The following is a 15,941-nucleotide window of genomic DNA, read 5'->3' as shown; positions in this document are numbered from 1 at the left end:
AAAAAAAAAAAAAAAAAAAGAATGTAGCTTTTTATTTGTTGGCAGATGTGCTTCCTAACCCTGAACTTCCCCTCTCAGTCACAGGCAACGTTGGGCCAAGTAGATCTCCTTCCCAGAAAATCCTGGTCTTGCCAAACTAGAGCACTGGAGTAACAGAGTGAACTATTATGCTTCCTATGAGCAGTTTGCTCCAAGTGTAATTTGGAAGGGCAGAGCTACACATCCCTAGTTCCTTATTCTCAATTCATCAGTCAAAAGAATCACTATGCATGAGAGGATAGAGAGTTGCTACAAGTATTTTGCTGCTGGAAGTCCCTTTCCATGGAAAATATCATTAAAAGCAGGCACTTTTATTATATTTTGGGGGAAAGCCACCTATGTGTATGATCACTTTCCTCAGAGAGTGACATTTCTGATATTAATGCTGTCTTGCAAAGTTTATGTGACAGAGGTGACAGCCCCAATGAGCAGGTCTTACTTGAGATACCTTTCTTTCCAATCCAACGTATTCACAACTTCTTAATTTTCATCATTTATTTAGGCCTTGATACGCAGCTTCGAGGGTGGGCCAAATGCTTTGTGTGGTGTCTTGCTATCTCTGCCAAGCATTTTCAGACCTGTGCCTCCATGACTGTTTCTCTTCCACTTGCTGTGGAATTGTTTAGACTGGTGAAACCTGGCCAATGGGCAGGTTGATCTCCCTCATGCATAACTAACCTGTCCCAAACCAACTGAGACTGCATTGTGTGGGATGATGACTCTTTAGCCTGTGGGCAAGCTGTATTAATTCAAGTTTAGCTGCTGAATAATTCCCTCTTTAGCCCTGATGCAGAATGGAAATTGGGGTAGCTAATTAAGTGCTGCCTACCTAGTCCAGGTACTGCCATTGTAATGTTGGAGCCTCACATGTATTCTATAGAGCAGATGGAACTCAGCCTTCCAATTTAAAGGCAGTCAATACTGCCTTCCTCACCAATATCTACAGACTTCTCATTCTTCCTCAGCCTAGCCTATGTTGACAGACTGATCTCCGTAGTAACAGACTATGCTGTTCCAGATCAAGTTTGCTTCTGAAAAGCTTATTGCATGGAGGAATAGACACAGAAGGTGTATTCTTTAGTCAGCCTGGCTCTCAGGAGGGAAGCAGGAAAGAAGGAGCTAGGCTCTGCATGCTAAATTTCTCTTTGCAGACTCACAAATTGGATTAAGGTATTTCTTCTTTCCTGGAGAAGAGTGTGTCCTGCAGAGAGCCGAAGATAGCCTTTCACAAGGAGATATGCTTTCATAAGGAGCAAACACGAAGAGTGGAGTAAAGAGTTTCATCCTCCCTACCCCAGTGAAAAAGTTCATCCCTATAGGCAAATGCTTCATCAAATGTGCTGTGTTACATGCAGCTCCTTTGTTTGATAAAACCATTGAGTAATGGCAGCTTCTTCATTAAATGGAGAAGTTCCAGTATTAAATGAGCAAATCAGCAAAAAGTAAGTCAGAAGGCAATAGAGACTGCCAGTTCAATTTAATTTTTTTAGTTTAATTTATTTTTTAAAACCCCACAGAAATCTTCCTTGCCTTTGCCTATTAGCCTTTAATAAAAGAAAAAATATTTATGAGTTTCTCCAAGTCAGGTGTGGTGTGGAAAGAAGAGTGTGAGGCTTAAAAGACAAAGTTGGGTATTGAATTCTGGCTCTGTTGCTTACTGGCTGTGCCACCATGGACAAGTAATTTAACCTTTTTAAACCGTAGCACTTTGAAGATAGTAAGACCAAAAACCTGAGAATTAAATGTATATAAAGCACCCAACCCAGAGCCTGATACATAGTAAGTAGACAGTCAATTCCTAGTAGTTACTTTCACCTTTTACTGCTCCTGAAGGAAACCTGTCTGCTGGTACCCCCCTTGCATGGGTTGGGTCTGTGGGAGCAACCTTTGCTGCAGGTCTCCTCCTGTGCTGCATTGTGTGCCAGGAAGACTGGGAAGACTTGGCCTGATCAGCATCTTGTGCTATGAACCAATGTCATGTCTCTTTTTTTTCCCTCAACTCAGGTTAGAACACAGTGAATGGGACTCTGCCCGGACTCCTATCATTGGCTCCTGTGGCACTCAGGAGCAGGCACTGTTAATAGATCTTACAAGCAACAGTTGTCGAAGGGTAAGAAGGAAGAATGATAAAGAGAGGATGTTCTACTGTCAGACAGGGCTGGCTATATTGGGGGTAAGGAGCCGAGGAGAGGGAATGTGGAAGTCCTGCCACTGAGCAGCTGATGGGTCTCAGGCTGGAAGGGTGTAGAAGATTAGAAGAACCTGGTGGAATTTGCCAAGTTGTTGATTCTGAGGCAACTTTCCTTTCAGGATACCCCTTTCTATAGTGGTTGGATCAGCTTTGCTTAAGTGCAAGATTACTAGGAGGGAAAGCGACATAGCCCTATAGGGTGAAAACTCTCTGACTTTCACATTTTTCTTTCAGACCCGAAGTGGTGTTGGATGGAAGCGAGTCCTGCGTTCACTCTGTCATTCCCGGACCCGAGTGCCACTACTAGCAGCCATCTACTTTCTAATGATTCACGTCCTGCTCATTCTGTGTTTTACAGGCCATCTATAGACTTAGTTGTTACTCTTTGGACTACTCCCCTCAGAACTTGGAATTCTCTCACCTCTTAACATCAGAATTATCAATTCCAGTGGAACAGTCTTCCTGTTTACAGGTCTTCTCTCCAACTCTCCACGGAAAGTGCCTGCAAAAACAGAGGTGGATACAAGGACAGGTTGGAACTGCAGGGACTGGCAAGTCTGCTTTCTTCTACTGCCCTGGGCCTGAACACTTCTGCTTAATCTGGGAATCACAGTTGGTTTGTTGAGCCTAATATTTGAGATTTTGCAGGACCCTGATCTTTTGTGGTCCTGTAAAAGATACTGAGGAATGTCTTTCAGCCAAGCCAAGAAGATGGTTTCAATAAACCTAATAATATGAAGTCCAGTATCATTTTGATTGATAACTTTCTTTGCCTTGTTTGCATGTATTTTCTCCTGTTTCAGGGGGAAGGTGGCTTTTCCATAGACAAAGTCCAGGGAAATGAACACACCACCTCATAGAACATCTGATTTAGGTCTCTCGCAGAATAGGGTGAGAGCTGAAGGAAATCTCCAGGGGTTTTAGCTATTAGATCACAGGGGAGGACAGCATTATCTTCCCTGCCAATTTCAGACATAATTGGAGGGAGAATTTCTGGTCCTGGAGTGTAAGGACAGAATCCCCTTGCTTTTGCCGTTAATCACATGTACACTAAGGTATTGAGTGGTCCACATCTTTTCTTTCACCAAAAGGCAGTGAGAACTGTCTATGTACAGCAGGTTCCAATTCTTGTCATTCCAGGAATATCTGGATATTCCTGGAATGTGGGCCCTGAGACAGTGCCCAGGTGCCACCAAGAGCTGGTATTAGGCATTGACTGTCAGCCAAGAGTCTGACTGATCTGACCACATTGCAACTCCTGGCCTCTTGAAGCACTAAACTACTTTGCTGTTAGTGACATTTATTTCAGTTTCTCAGCCCCATTGTCTCTGCCTTCTGTGGTAATGGAAGGAGAATATAGAGAAGATAAAATGTTTAAATATAGACCCAAGAAGGACAGCCAGGATTGAATTCCATTTGTGCCTATTCCCTGCCTCCCCCCTCTCCCCCGTCCTATCAGTTGGTTATTTTCTCATTGTGTATGTGATGTGTTCACTGCCTATTCTCTCCCTAAGGAAGAGAGACCAGTGGGCTGACTGATCTGCTTTAAATTGTCTGTGGTGATTAAATCTTGGTCATAACACCCTGGGAACTTTCCTGAACAACTGTAAAATAATAAAATTATTTTCAGAATGAAGAGAGAGAGAGAGAGAGAGAGAGAGAGAGAGAGAGAGAGTGTGTGTGTGTGTGTGTGTGTGAATGAATATGTGCACAGTTGCTTAGGTACCTGTGTTTGCATGCTGTGGGGTGGAAGATGGGTAAGGGAAAGTAGGGATGGAGGTGGCCAGGAATGGTTACAGGGATAGAAAGCTCTGCATATTCAGGCCTTCTTCTCACTGACCAATATCAGTGATGGCTACATGCATTGGTTCAGCCTTAGCTGCTAGACTCCGGTGATGAATGCAATGAGGAAATTCTGTCCTAATACTGAAACAAATAAGCTGGGCCTTATGGCATGAAATTGATGCACATCCATGCATGGTCCTGGGAAAACTCTTGCCTGGCACATACTGAAAACATTAGGCCCCTAGGGATCCCTCTGGGTCGGAATGGGAGAAGAGAAGCTTAATAGCATGCAGCAGGTTAAATAGGCATTATTATGGTTTTTTATATTAAGTTGCTGCTTGAGAAAAGCTAGCTTACTTTCTCAAGGTACAGTAAGTGGTTTAATTGAACCAAGTCTATCTGGCTTCAAGGCCCATTCTATTTCTGTGTGATATACCTCACTACCTCATCAGTAATGAACTTGTGACATTTGCTAAGGAAAGATGGGGCTTCTTGGTGTCATCTCTAATGAATTTCTATGGTTTCTGTAGATAACTATGTACCTGGATGGTGTGTCACAATATCTAGTCTAATTCCTATTTTGACACTACATAAGGATTCCAAGTGATTTTAAAAGACTATTTTCCCTTCTACAAATGTACTCTTCCTTACTATAACTTTGGTGCCAGCATGATTAATAGGTAATAAAGTAGGAGGGATAAATAAAGCTCCCCCAGGTATAGAATCCTTAGATTGGGAAGTGACAAACTTCATATTCCTAATGCAGAAAAGTGCTTGTATCATGGGCCAGTTTCATCCACTCCTGCTTAAACTCCTTGGAGAATGCACCATTGTGAGCAAATTAAGAACTCCACAATCAAGATTAGGAGAGGCTAGGTCAGATAAAATAACAGACACTCTCAAATTCTCAGTAGCCAAAACAAAGGACTACTTTGAAAGACGGAAAGACTCCAATTCCCTCACATGATGGATGGGTCTCCACTTGTGTTGTTTCTCACTCAGGGACCCAGGGTGCAGGAGGAGGTGCTCTGGAGAATTGCAGGTTGCCTTAGGCATTGGTGAAAGAGCATGGCAAAGCTTGCAGTGTTTATAAGTTCTCCGCTAGAAAGTGGTATCTGTCACTGGCTGAAACAAGTAACCGGAGCGAGTCTGACTTCAAGAGGGAAGGGAGGGGCGGCAAGTCTTGACCTTCAGTAAAACAGGATACCACAAAGACCTTCCATCCGTTGACCAGCACCTGGTTCTTTCAGAGTTTTTCCTACTATCTGGAGTCTTGTTTGTTAGCTCAGACTCCACACTGCCTCAAACAAGCTAGGAACCTTTCTCCCTCCATATCTTGCCTTTTCCCTCATGAGTTATTCCCTTCCGGTTTTCAATTGATCAATGTTTATTTGAACATCTATATGAAAACCCTACTTTTAAATGTTGTGGATAATGTAGGAATGAGTTTAAGTCTCATGCTTCAAAATCCACATATAAATCACTTTTCCCATAAAGACTTTCTTGATGACTACAGCCCATACCAAGTTTTCTGAATTCCTTTACTGTCTCAAATGTAACTGTCCCTCTATTTAGGACAGTGCTATTCTACAGCATTCTGTAATGTGTTTTCTTGTTGAATGTTTGTTTCTCTCACTGGATTACAAACTCAGAGTCAAAGCAGCATTTCCTATGACTGCTTTATGACACTCACTGTCAAAACTTTGCAAAAGACCAGGCACAGAAGCATTTAATCCTTTTTAAACTTAAGTGTCTAAAGAAGAAGGAACTGACTCAAACTTCAGGAAGTAGCTGTGAGGATGCGGTGGCAGGAAATGACAAAAACCTGAATACGGAACTGAAGTGGCAGCTCAGTTTCTCTCTCCAAAGTGGCAGCAGCCAGAGAGGGAGTCGGTGTGGACGTGAGGAGCCGGACACTTAGAACAGAGGCTTGCACGGGTGGAGGTAGGTACTCTGAGCCATGGGACGGTCGGGAAACACAGTGCAAGAGTTGAGGAGGAAACTACCTGGCTCTTAGTCCTTGGTAAGGGGTAAGGTCACCACTAGTAGGCTTTTATCCTTTTATGGCCAGAAGGCCTGATTGTGAGTGGTTGTAGCGAATCAGCAACTGGAGATGGAAACAGAAGGGAGGGGCTTAAACAAGGCAAATGATTCAGGAGCCATCTAGCACCAAGACCAAGTAAAGCACTGCCTGATTTCTGCTGACAGTCTACAACCCACTCTAAGGCCTGTCTCCCCTAGGTACTGAGTTGGGAAGAGGACCACAGAAGATGAAAACAGTGTCTGCCCTTGAAGAGCATTATGATCTCACAGGGAAACAAACCCACATAGGAAATGTAACAGATCAGGAAGTAGCCACTGATGTACGAGTGCTGGGTACCAAGTGCTGATGGAGCCCGAGAGAAGGCATGATTGTTCTGCCCAGGCTAGTTTCTGTGATTGTAGATCCCAGAATCCCAGAATGTCAGAAATCCAGGAGACTTTACAGATTAGCTAGGTTAAGCCCTTCATTATTTTCTACTGAAGAAACCAGAGATAGTCACTGATTTACAAATTATTAAAGTTAGTATTTATTAATCGCCCGATCTGGTAGCTGCCAAATTAGTACCTACTCTATATTGATGCCCTTGCGATGGTCCCTCAGGCTTAGTCACAGAGCTAGGGTGACAGCTGGGGCTTCCGACTCCCAGTCCATGTATTTTGATGCAGTGGGTCAGCATCGCAATGAGGCCTCACAAGATTACTCTCTGGTTCCCACCTCTAGATAGCACTTCTTACCTTTCTGGTTTCTGGTCAGTAGGTCAGGGATATAAGATAAATTGTTTGTTTCAGAAACTCTTCTCTTTATTTCAAAAATGGGTGAGTGGGAGAATCAGGCTGACGCCTCAGAGGAGCTGCAGGAAAGAGGATGGGACCATCAGTCCTCGTTGCTTCCTTATTGCTCATGACTATTTCAGAAACTTCTCCTTTCCAGTGTTCTGTGTGACAGTCCTTTTGTTGCACAGCAGCCCAGGAGCCAGGGAATGAGAAGCAGAGGGATTGTAAGGATGCAGGATTCTAAGTCTTGTTTAGCTGTCCGCAACCGCATCAGGGAAAGCTGAGCTGCTTTCAGCTGTGACTCACGGCTGACTCGGTCAATATCTCTGCAGTGTCTCTTTAGCATCTCTTTAACTAATTTACCCCAGACTTCCTCTGGGCTGGTTGTTAGGGGGTTGCTCAATGGAGAAGATGGTGTTTTCAAGTGGAAATAGAAAACTGGAGAATCCGAAGGCCTAGGTGGAGACAGGAGAACCCTAAGTAGTAGTTGTCAAGGGAGTCTTAGGAGACAATGCAGAGCATGGGGAAGGTCTCCAATAGGATGAGGTGTCTGAGGAGGGAAGCGTTGCCAGCTAGCAAGTGGTGCCAGGGCCAAGAAGTCTCAGTGGCCACCACAGCAGATGAGCGTTTTCTATTGTTACTTCTTCACACCAAAGTCCACAGATGCAGAGCAACTGTGCCGCTCTTTCTTCTGCACAGTCTGGAAGACTGACTGGAACACTGGGGATGGCCTAGCAGAATAACAGTTTGACACCCCTCCAAACTAGTGTTCTCTAAATATGTCTGCAACATTTATTTAATTGATAAAAATGGAATACCTCTTAATGTTCAAAATAAGGTTTATTGTAAATTATTTTTTTCTTTTCTGCAATAGTCAACTTGAAAACCTACTATTTTTTGAACTACTTTTCCTTAGAAATATAATTGAACCATTTTTTAAAAATTGAGTAAGAAATGACTTATTCCCAGCAAATAACACTTTCCCATGTGTTGCTCAGGGTGGAAATTTCAGCTGACTGTCCCTACTGACATTACACAGCTGTGAGGTGACCAATCTAAGCGTGGAGGTGGGACAGCACTTGGACCAGTGGCTGGAAAAATTCTCAGTATAGTTAAATAGGTTGTAGAGAGGGATGTAGATGTTCACTTTGTCAGAAGCTGAACCAATTTGTATTTCAACAGTGACAAAGGAATCATATATAGAAACCTGAGTGAAATGAGGCCATAATTCTAGGGATATTATAGCACCTGTCATTGCCGACCACCTCCAGTCACTGCCTGGCTGGCCTCAGGACACAAGTGAACAATTCCAGCAATTTTGACTCGTGGGTTACCTAGTGTTACCCACACCCATGATGACTTCTCTCTAGCCACAGGTAGGCCCAGGCCACATCAATTTGACTTGATTAAAGCCCCATCTTTCCTCTTGTAACTGAGCAGAAAAGCCTTCTTATAACTCCCATTTGCTTTGCTTCATTTTCTATTTTTTTTCTAAGAAAAAAAAAATGGCAGGAAATATTGGGCTGCTATATTTTGACTTCAGCATTCTTATTTTTCCTCCTCTTGATTCTTTTTGTCCCAATTATTCCCACCTCCTGTCACTCTCAGATGTGGAAGTCTGTAGTGGGGCATGATGTGTCTGTTTCTGTGGAGACCCAGGGTGATGATTGGGACACAGATCCTGACTTTGTGGTGAGTTTGAAAGCAGCTGTGCTTGGACAGTGCAGAGGGTGGGGAGGGGAGGGCATCTGGGCTACTCTGTGACCTTTGAAGATACTTAGAAAAGAGCCTTCTGGGACTGAGACAGCCCTCATAGTGGGACAGGTTGGTAGGACAGTTGGCTATCATGCATGGGGCATGCACGAGAGCAGGTATCAGGGATGAAAGGAGACAGGCGTGGGGGAGTTTGACAGTGTGACTGACAGGCCATGACAGGCTATACTGAAGGTGAGAAGCAGGTGAACCTGGGTCTTCCCTGGCCCATGATCCAGGATCCAAGCTGGACATGTGTAATTGGGGGAATTGAAAAGTTGTAGGAGACCAGATGGGGGGTAGGCATGAAGTATGCAGAGGAGGAATGGAGGTTTCAGAACTCACTAATTTAATTCTTTGTGTTTTTTTGTTTGTTTGTTTGTTTTGACACAGAGTCTCACTCTGTCGCCCAGGCTGGAGTGCAGTTGTGCTATCTCAGCTCACTGCAACCTCTGCCTCCCAGGTTCAAGCGATTCTCCTGCCTCAGCCTTCTGAGTAGTCCCTGTAGCTGGGACTACAGGAACATGCCACCACACCTGGCTAATTTTTGTATTTTTTTGGTAGAAATGGAGTTTCACCATGTTGGCCAGGCTGGTCTAGCACTCCTGACCTCAAGAGAGCCACCTGCCTCAGCCTCCTAAAGTGCTAGGATTACAGGCATGAGCCACTGCACTGGGCCTCACCAGTTTAGTTCTTACATGGGGTTGGAATGGGATAAACATAGAGGGGGTGCGAATAAAGACCGAAGCTGAAGAAAGCAGTGGACACAGGGGATGTGGAGGCATGTGTCAGTTGTGTGGCCCTTTTCAGTGTGGCACATTTCTTGCCATGATGTATTACTGAGTGCTGTCATTTGCAGAATGACATCTCTGAGAAGGAACAACGGTGGGGAGCCAAGACCATCAAGGGCTCTGGACGCACAGAACACATCAAGTAGGTGCCAAAAGGACTGGGGAAAAGGAAGGGGGTTAAGGGGAGAGCTCAAAGAAAATTAAGAGACTTGGGGGAAGGTGAGGGAGGAAAAGGATGGGGAAGTTCATGTCTATGTATTATTGGGTTTGTTTTTTTCTGGAGTCTATTCCTGTGTGTACCAGTGTGTGTCACTGTGTATTACAATAAGATATCCTCTTATCCTCCTCAACCCTATCATCTGTCTTTTTTATCTAACAACTCTGCTATTTCCCCAAGTGGGTCTATTGTATTAACTGCCTCCCTTCCTTTAGTAAGGCATGAGAGATTCAGAGAGGAAGTGGCCCAAATACTAAGGTTCTCTCTATCTACCTGTCTGGCAATCATCTATCACCTATCTATCTCTTTAGATAAATATAAATGTGTGTTTAGAATTCAGGGTGACTTCCTTCAGATGGGCTAAGAACAATTAAGTATAATGTCAAGGTGAAGAACTCAGAATAAATGCTATAAAAAGAGGAGACTTCAGCTCCCATACCTGGCCCAAATAACTTTTAAAATACAAATTTGTATTTAGCTATTTTTCAGAAGTTGGAAGCCATGAATGGTTGGAAAACCTGTTGATAAAAGCTATTTTGGCAGTGATGTTCAGGGATCTTTAAGATTACAGCCCCATATGCATTTTACCAGAAACAAACAAACAAAGCCCTCTGATATCAGAAGATAAAAGGAACTTTCAGACTATTCAGGGATTTCTGTGGGCTGTGTCACATATTCAGGCTGAGAGATCCCCTCCTCTCTTCCATGGATTATTTAGGATCATCTAACCAGAACCATCTTCTTTGGGTAATATCAGAATGTAAAACATTAGTAGCAAGGTAGACATAATAAATAGTATAAAGAGCAAAAAATTCAACAACTACGCCCAAAATGGCAAGATTAATACTGTTTTAAGCTCCATTTTAAACTCCTCCCACTGTACCCTAACAGCAGTGTTTTTACCTCTAGATTTTAAAAAGTGTCAGTGGGTGGCCACATTGTACAAGCAGCACACTGTGAAAGCCTGGCACATACAATTGGATGACAGTACCACAGTGTTTAATCAGAAATAAATGGTTTTGGCTAGGCACGGTGGCTCACACCTGTAATCCCAGGGCTTTGGGAGGCCGAGGAAGGTGGATCACTTGAGGTCAGGAGTTGGAGACCGGCCTGGCCAACATGATGTAACCCTGTCTCTACTAAAAACACAAAAATTAGCCGGGCGTGGTGGCGGGCACCTGTAGTCCCAGCTCCTTTGGAGGCTAAAGCGTGAGAATCACTTGAACCCGAGAGGTGCAGGTTGCGGTTAGTAGAGACTGTGCCAGTACACTCCAGCCTAGGCAATAGAGTGACACTCGGTCTCAAAAAAAAAAAAAAAGAATGAATAAATAAATAAATAAATTCAATTGAGTAGCTATAATATTATTCTTAAACCATGCAATTCTGGAAACAGATTGAAACAATGGAACAGGGTCATTCAGGAAGCTTCTGTGATACTCCTATATAGTCTCAGATCAAAAAAAAGAAAAAAGTCAAGACTCTCTTGCTTTTCTGAATAAAGGCCACTCAACACTAGTATTCTGGGAACTGTTCAAATAGGGATACACACTTCGTACCTTTTTCTCCCAGTGCCTGTTTCATATATAGGAGGTAGGAGTAGAATATTTTAAGGAAGACTCCTAAATTTCTGCCATAATCTTATGGAAAGAGCTTGAATTTGGATATCAGATGATAGGTTTAGATTCAATTCCTAACTCTGCCACTCTTAGCGAAGTGAACCTGGTCACATAACTTTTTTGAACCTCAGCTTATTTATCAAACGGGGATAAGAATAGCAACCCTAGCTTGCACAGTGGTGGTATCATAGCCAATGAGGTTTATCTGAGGTGTGATTACTGCTAATTGAAAACTTTTTCCAACACTCTGCTGTGATGACTTGCAAAAAATAGCCACCATAATAAAAAAATGAAATAACTAAAAAGAAAAAAAAATAGCCACCCTGAAGATGTATAGTTAGAATTCAATGGGATAGCCAACGTCTAGTGCAGTACTTAGCACTTCTGAGCAGCTCAGTGATGTTAGTTTTGTTTCCTGTTAATATAGGTTAGTTTAATCAGATTTCCTTTCTAAAATCTAACAAACAACGTCCCTCTTTTTTCCTAAGTGTGTTTACCTGGACTGTTACCGTACAACTCCTGTATACAAATCACTGATTGGTGCTCCCTGGAGTTGTACAACATGGTGACCCTGCACACTTCCTTGTTAACCTAGCTGAATCTATCAGATAGAGTAAATGATGGATATATTGACAAAACAAACAAACAAACAAACAAAACCACTTACTCATCTCTCATTTACCCATGCTACCAAGGTGTAAAAGCTTGGTATCTGCTGGTAACAGACCAGGTGACCTTAGACAAGTCTCTTTTCTTCTCTGATTCTCATTTTGCCCATCTGGATCAAAAAGACCTCTAGAGGACTTTTCCAGTAGTAAGTCTCCAAAATTTTGGGATTCTCTCTGGCCAGTATGGGCTAAGCCAGTCTTCCTATGATGGGAATCACCAGGGTCCTTGGAAAGGAGGGGGAACTTGGAGAGGAGAACTGTAGCTGTAGATTCTAACACTGACAGATCCCAAAATGAAAAAATAATAATAATTTAAAAAAGAACAGTAGCTGTAGAGCTGAGATGACTAAAAGCAGGAAACGGAAGTCATTGCAGTTCTTACTAATCTTACTACCTTCCCCCACACCGGGATGTCTCTTTTTAGATCTGTCTTGAATAAATTAAGTTTGAGTAGTAATTTGGTAATTCAGTGAATAACTCAAATTGTCCTATCCATTCCTTATCTATTCTGTAAAGAAACTGCCTAGTTTTCAAGAACTGTCACGCTTTCCTCCACCTTCTTTTCTCCACTCTTGACTATTCATTCTCAAGACTCAAGGGTGTATTTTCCCTTGACCAGTTTATCTTCAAATCTGTCACAGACTGACACTTTTATAAAATAAAATAAAATTGAATTTCTGGAAAAATAAATGGGAAAATATAACACAGACAATACACACACTATTTTTATTTTTAAATTCAACAGATATAAAAATCATAATGTTGTCTGTCAAGCATGCTGGTCTGTTCCTGTAGACCCAGCTATTCAGGAGGCTGAGGCAGGAGGATCACTTGAGTCCAGGAGTTCTGGGCAATAGTGCTCTATGCTGATTGGGTCTCTATGTTAAATTCTGAGTTAATATGATGACCTCCCACCTCCCAGGAGTAGGGGACCACAGGTTGCCTAAAAAGGGGTGAACTGGCCCAGGTCAGAAATGGAGCAGGTCAAAACTCCGGTGCTGATCAGTAGTGGGACTGTGTCTGTGAGTAGCCACTGCACTCCATCCTAGGCAACATAGTGAGACCCCATCTCTTAAAAAGAAAAAGGAAAAGAATAAAATCACTGTGTCAAATTGCTATAAAAGTTTCTAAACACATATTCTCAATTTTTCTTCTTATTTCTCTGTGAACCAGAAACAGTTCAGCTTGTGGACCACACACTGAATGGCACCACTCTGGAATAAGCTTTCAGCACTTCCTGGAACCTGCCTGGCCTTTAGATTAAATCTTTACTGTGCTATAACCATAGGATGTCTGCCTCAGTGGCCCTGTCCATTTTCTTGTGCCCTGATATTTTATAGCAAATGGAAATAAAGAATGGTGTAGTGCCAAGAGTATTGAAATAGAATTCTGGAGCTCTAGGGACTGGTTCCGGCTCTGCTATAAAAGGGCTCATACTGCTGAAGAGAGTAATAATACTTTACCATTCTATCTTGATTTGCAGTGGTGACTGGAGATTATAGTATCATCCCTGTTTACCTCACAGGGGTACTGGGGAGAGCCATGGCTATAACTTAAGAATAATGGCCAACATTTATTAAGCTCTTATATGTCATGCAAAACACTAAGTACTTTTTCAAAACAACCCTATATCATAGATGATGTTGCCATCCTGATTCCACAGAAAAGTGAATGGTTATATTAATGTTTAGCGATTTGTTCAAGGATATAGAGAAACAGTTTGAGCACCCCAATCCAAAAATTCAAAATCTAAAATGTGCCAAAATATGAAACTTTGTGAAAGCCCCACGATACCACAAGTAGAAAATTCCACACCTGATTACATGTAATGGGTCACAGTCAAAATGCAGGTGCACAACAGCTGTTTCAGTATCCCCAAGGGATAAATAAAGTTACCTCCATTTATTTAGATCTTCTTTAATATTTTCCTTAGTATAGTGTGTATGACACATAAATGAATTTCATGTTTAGACATGGGTCTCGTTCCCAAGATATCTCATGATATGTATGCAAATATTCCACAATGTGAAAAAATCCTAAATCCAAAACATTTCTAGTCCTAAGCATTTTGGATGAGGGATACTCACTGTAGTAATTTGAATTCGGCTCAGTATGACTCCATGAGCTGAAATCTTAACCATTACATCATATTGTTTTTGTCTCATAAACATAATATTGTCAGTAATTCTCTTGTTGAAATAAAATGCCAATTCCCATGAGCTAACCTATTGCCATTCCCTAAGGTTCCTTGCTATTCTGTTTACAATGACAAAATACTTTATAAGTTGGCCTTAATAATACTACAATCACTTCATAAACCTCTTTACGAATGCCCAAAGTCTCTTTCATTTAATGTTTTCTTCACTTTATTATTTTTCAAAAATTAACTTTTTTTTTTTTTTTTTTTTTTTGAGACAGAGTCTCGCTCTGTCACCTAGGCTGGAGTGCAGTGGCGTGATCTCGGTTCACTGCGACCTCCGCCTCTCAGGTTCAAACGATTCTCCTGCCTCAGTCTCCTGAGTAGCTGGAATTACAGGCACCCTCCACCATGCCTGGCTAATTTTTATGTTTTTGGTAGAGACAGGGTTTCATCATATTGGCCAGGCTGGTCTAGAACTCCTGACATTGTGATCAGCCCACCTCAGCCTCCCAAAGTGCTGGGATTACAAGTGTGAGCCACCATGCCCGGCCACTTTTTCATTTTATTAATGGCATCTTATTAAGAGCAAAAGATCTTAATCCTGATAAAGTCTAATTTATTGAAAAAAAATTTATGTGGCTAATGCTTTATGTGTCTAAGAAATATTTACCCACTCAAAAATTGTGAAGACTTTCTTTGATGTTTTGTCCTAAAGGACTTATAGTTTTAGCTTTCACATTTAAGTCTATGATCCATTTCAAGTTGTTTTTTCTATGCAGTGTGAGGCCAAGATTGAGGTTCATTTTTTTTGCATGTGATTATTTTGTTGTTCAATACTATTAGAAGAGTATACTGTTCCCATGGACTTACCTGGCATCTTTGACCACATACACGTGGGTCTGTTTCTGGACTCATTCTGTTCTCTTGATCTGTTTTCTCTGCTGACAGCATATCATACTGCACTGATTATTGCAGCTTTATGCTGAGTCAAGAAATCATGTAGTCTTCAACTTTGCTGTCCTTTAAAAAAAAAAAAGAAAGAAAGAAAAAGAAAGAAATAGGCCAGGCACGGTGGCTTATGCCTGTAATCCCAACACTTTGGGAGGCCGAGGTGGGCAGATCATGAGGTCAGGAGTTCAAGACCATCCTGGCTAACACAGTGAAACCCCGTCTCTACTAAAAATACAAAAAATCAGCTAGGCATGGTGGCACACTCCTGTAGTCCCATCTACTTGGGAGGCTGAGGTAGGAGAATTGCTTGGACCTGGGAGGCAGAGATTGCAGGGAGGTGGAGATTGCAGTGAGCCGAGATTGGGCCATTGAACTCCAGCCTGGGTGACAGAGCGAGACTCTGTCTCAATAATAATAATAATAATAATAATAATAATTAATAAAAGTCCTATTTAGAATGACTTCAGCTATAACCTAAAGAAGAAGTTGGTTTTCTTTGGGCCTCAACAATTTCATTCAAATTATATCATCTATTGGTATGATCCCCTGACTAGTCTTTCTGTTATCCATTAGATGAATATCCCTGAATATCATTTTCTAATCCCTTTTAAAACTTGTTTTAACTATAATATACTTATAACCCATTTAACAATAATTATACTCATTAAAAATTTGCAGATTTTTTCCATTTGAAAGTAAATTTTGGCCCCAGTTTTTCATCTTTCATTTGAATACTTCAGCTGGAAGATATTGGGCAGTCATTTACATGTCCTTGGTACCAGTAGCTTTTGACAGTGTTGGTGCTGAACTGACAACACAAGATCTCTGCTTTCATTATTGCCAGAGAGTTTAGAGGAGGCATGGGAACAAGGGGTTCTTCCAGCACGTTGCTTAATTTCATCTGATTCATAGCCAGCTTTCTAAAATTAACTGTGGCTAAACCTGAGAAGGCTTTTTTTTTTTTTTTTTTTTTT

The 15,941-nt window shown here is 41.9% G+C and overlaps 2 protein-coding genes and 1 non-coding gene across 13 annotated transcripts in view; all 3 read left to right on the top strand.

Moving 5' to 3' along the window:
* Nucleotides 1-3,866, top strand: part of GOLGB1 (golgin B1) — an 85,029-nt gene extending 81,163 nt beyond the window's left edge. For all 10 annotated transcript variants that reach the window (XM_017508147.2, XM_017508144.2, XM_017508151.2 and 7 more), the window contains 2 exons: nucleotides 2,044-2,149; nucleotides 2,465-3,866. In XM_017508147.2, the coding sequence (XP_017363636.1) occupies nucleotides 2,044-2,149; nucleotides 2,465-2,599 (241 nt within the window). In that variant the 3' untranslated portion in view covers nucleotides 2,600-3,866. The remainder of the gene's footprint in view (nucleotides 1-2,043; nucleotides 2,150-2,464) is intronic.
* A 1,859-nt stretch (nucleotides 3,867-5,725) lies between these two features.
* Nucleotides 5,726-15,941, top strand: part of HCLS1 (hematopoietic cell-specific Lyn substrate 1) — a 27,641-nt gene continuing 17,425 nt past the window's right edge. The window contains exons 1-4 of one of the 2 annotated variants that reach the window (XM_037731222.1): nucleotides 5,726-5,959; nucleotides 8,015-8,208; nucleotides 8,441-8,524; nucleotides 9,444-9,517. In XM_037731222.1, coding sequence (XP_037587150.1) covers nucleotides 8,441-8,524; nucleotides 9,444-9,517 — 158 coding nt within the window. In that variant the 5' untranslated portion in view covers nucleotides 5,726-5,959; nucleotides 8,015-8,208. The remainder of the gene's footprint in view (nucleotides 5,960-8,014; nucleotides 8,209-8,440; nucleotides 8,525-9,443; nucleotides 9,518-15,941) is intronic. The other variant, XM_017508153.2, reaches the window with a different exon arrangement.
* LOC119468169 lies at nucleotides 11,374-11,516 on the top strand. Its single transcript, XR_005196807.1, has one exon. It is a non-coding gene; the product is annotated as a U4 spliceosomal RNA (small nuclear RNA).

The sequence above is a fragment of the Cebus imitator genome, unplaced genomic scaffold (assembly GCF_001604975.1).
Source record: "Cebus imitator isolate Cc_AM_T3 unplaced genomic scaffold, Cebus_imitator-1.0 Scaffold387, whole genome shotgun sequence".
NCBI lineage: Eukaryota > Metazoa > Chordata > Mammalia > Primates > Cebidae > Cebus > Cebus imitator.
The sequence above is the reverse complement of the archived record's forward strand: the minus strand, read 5'-3'. Positions and strand labels throughout refer to the sequence as shown.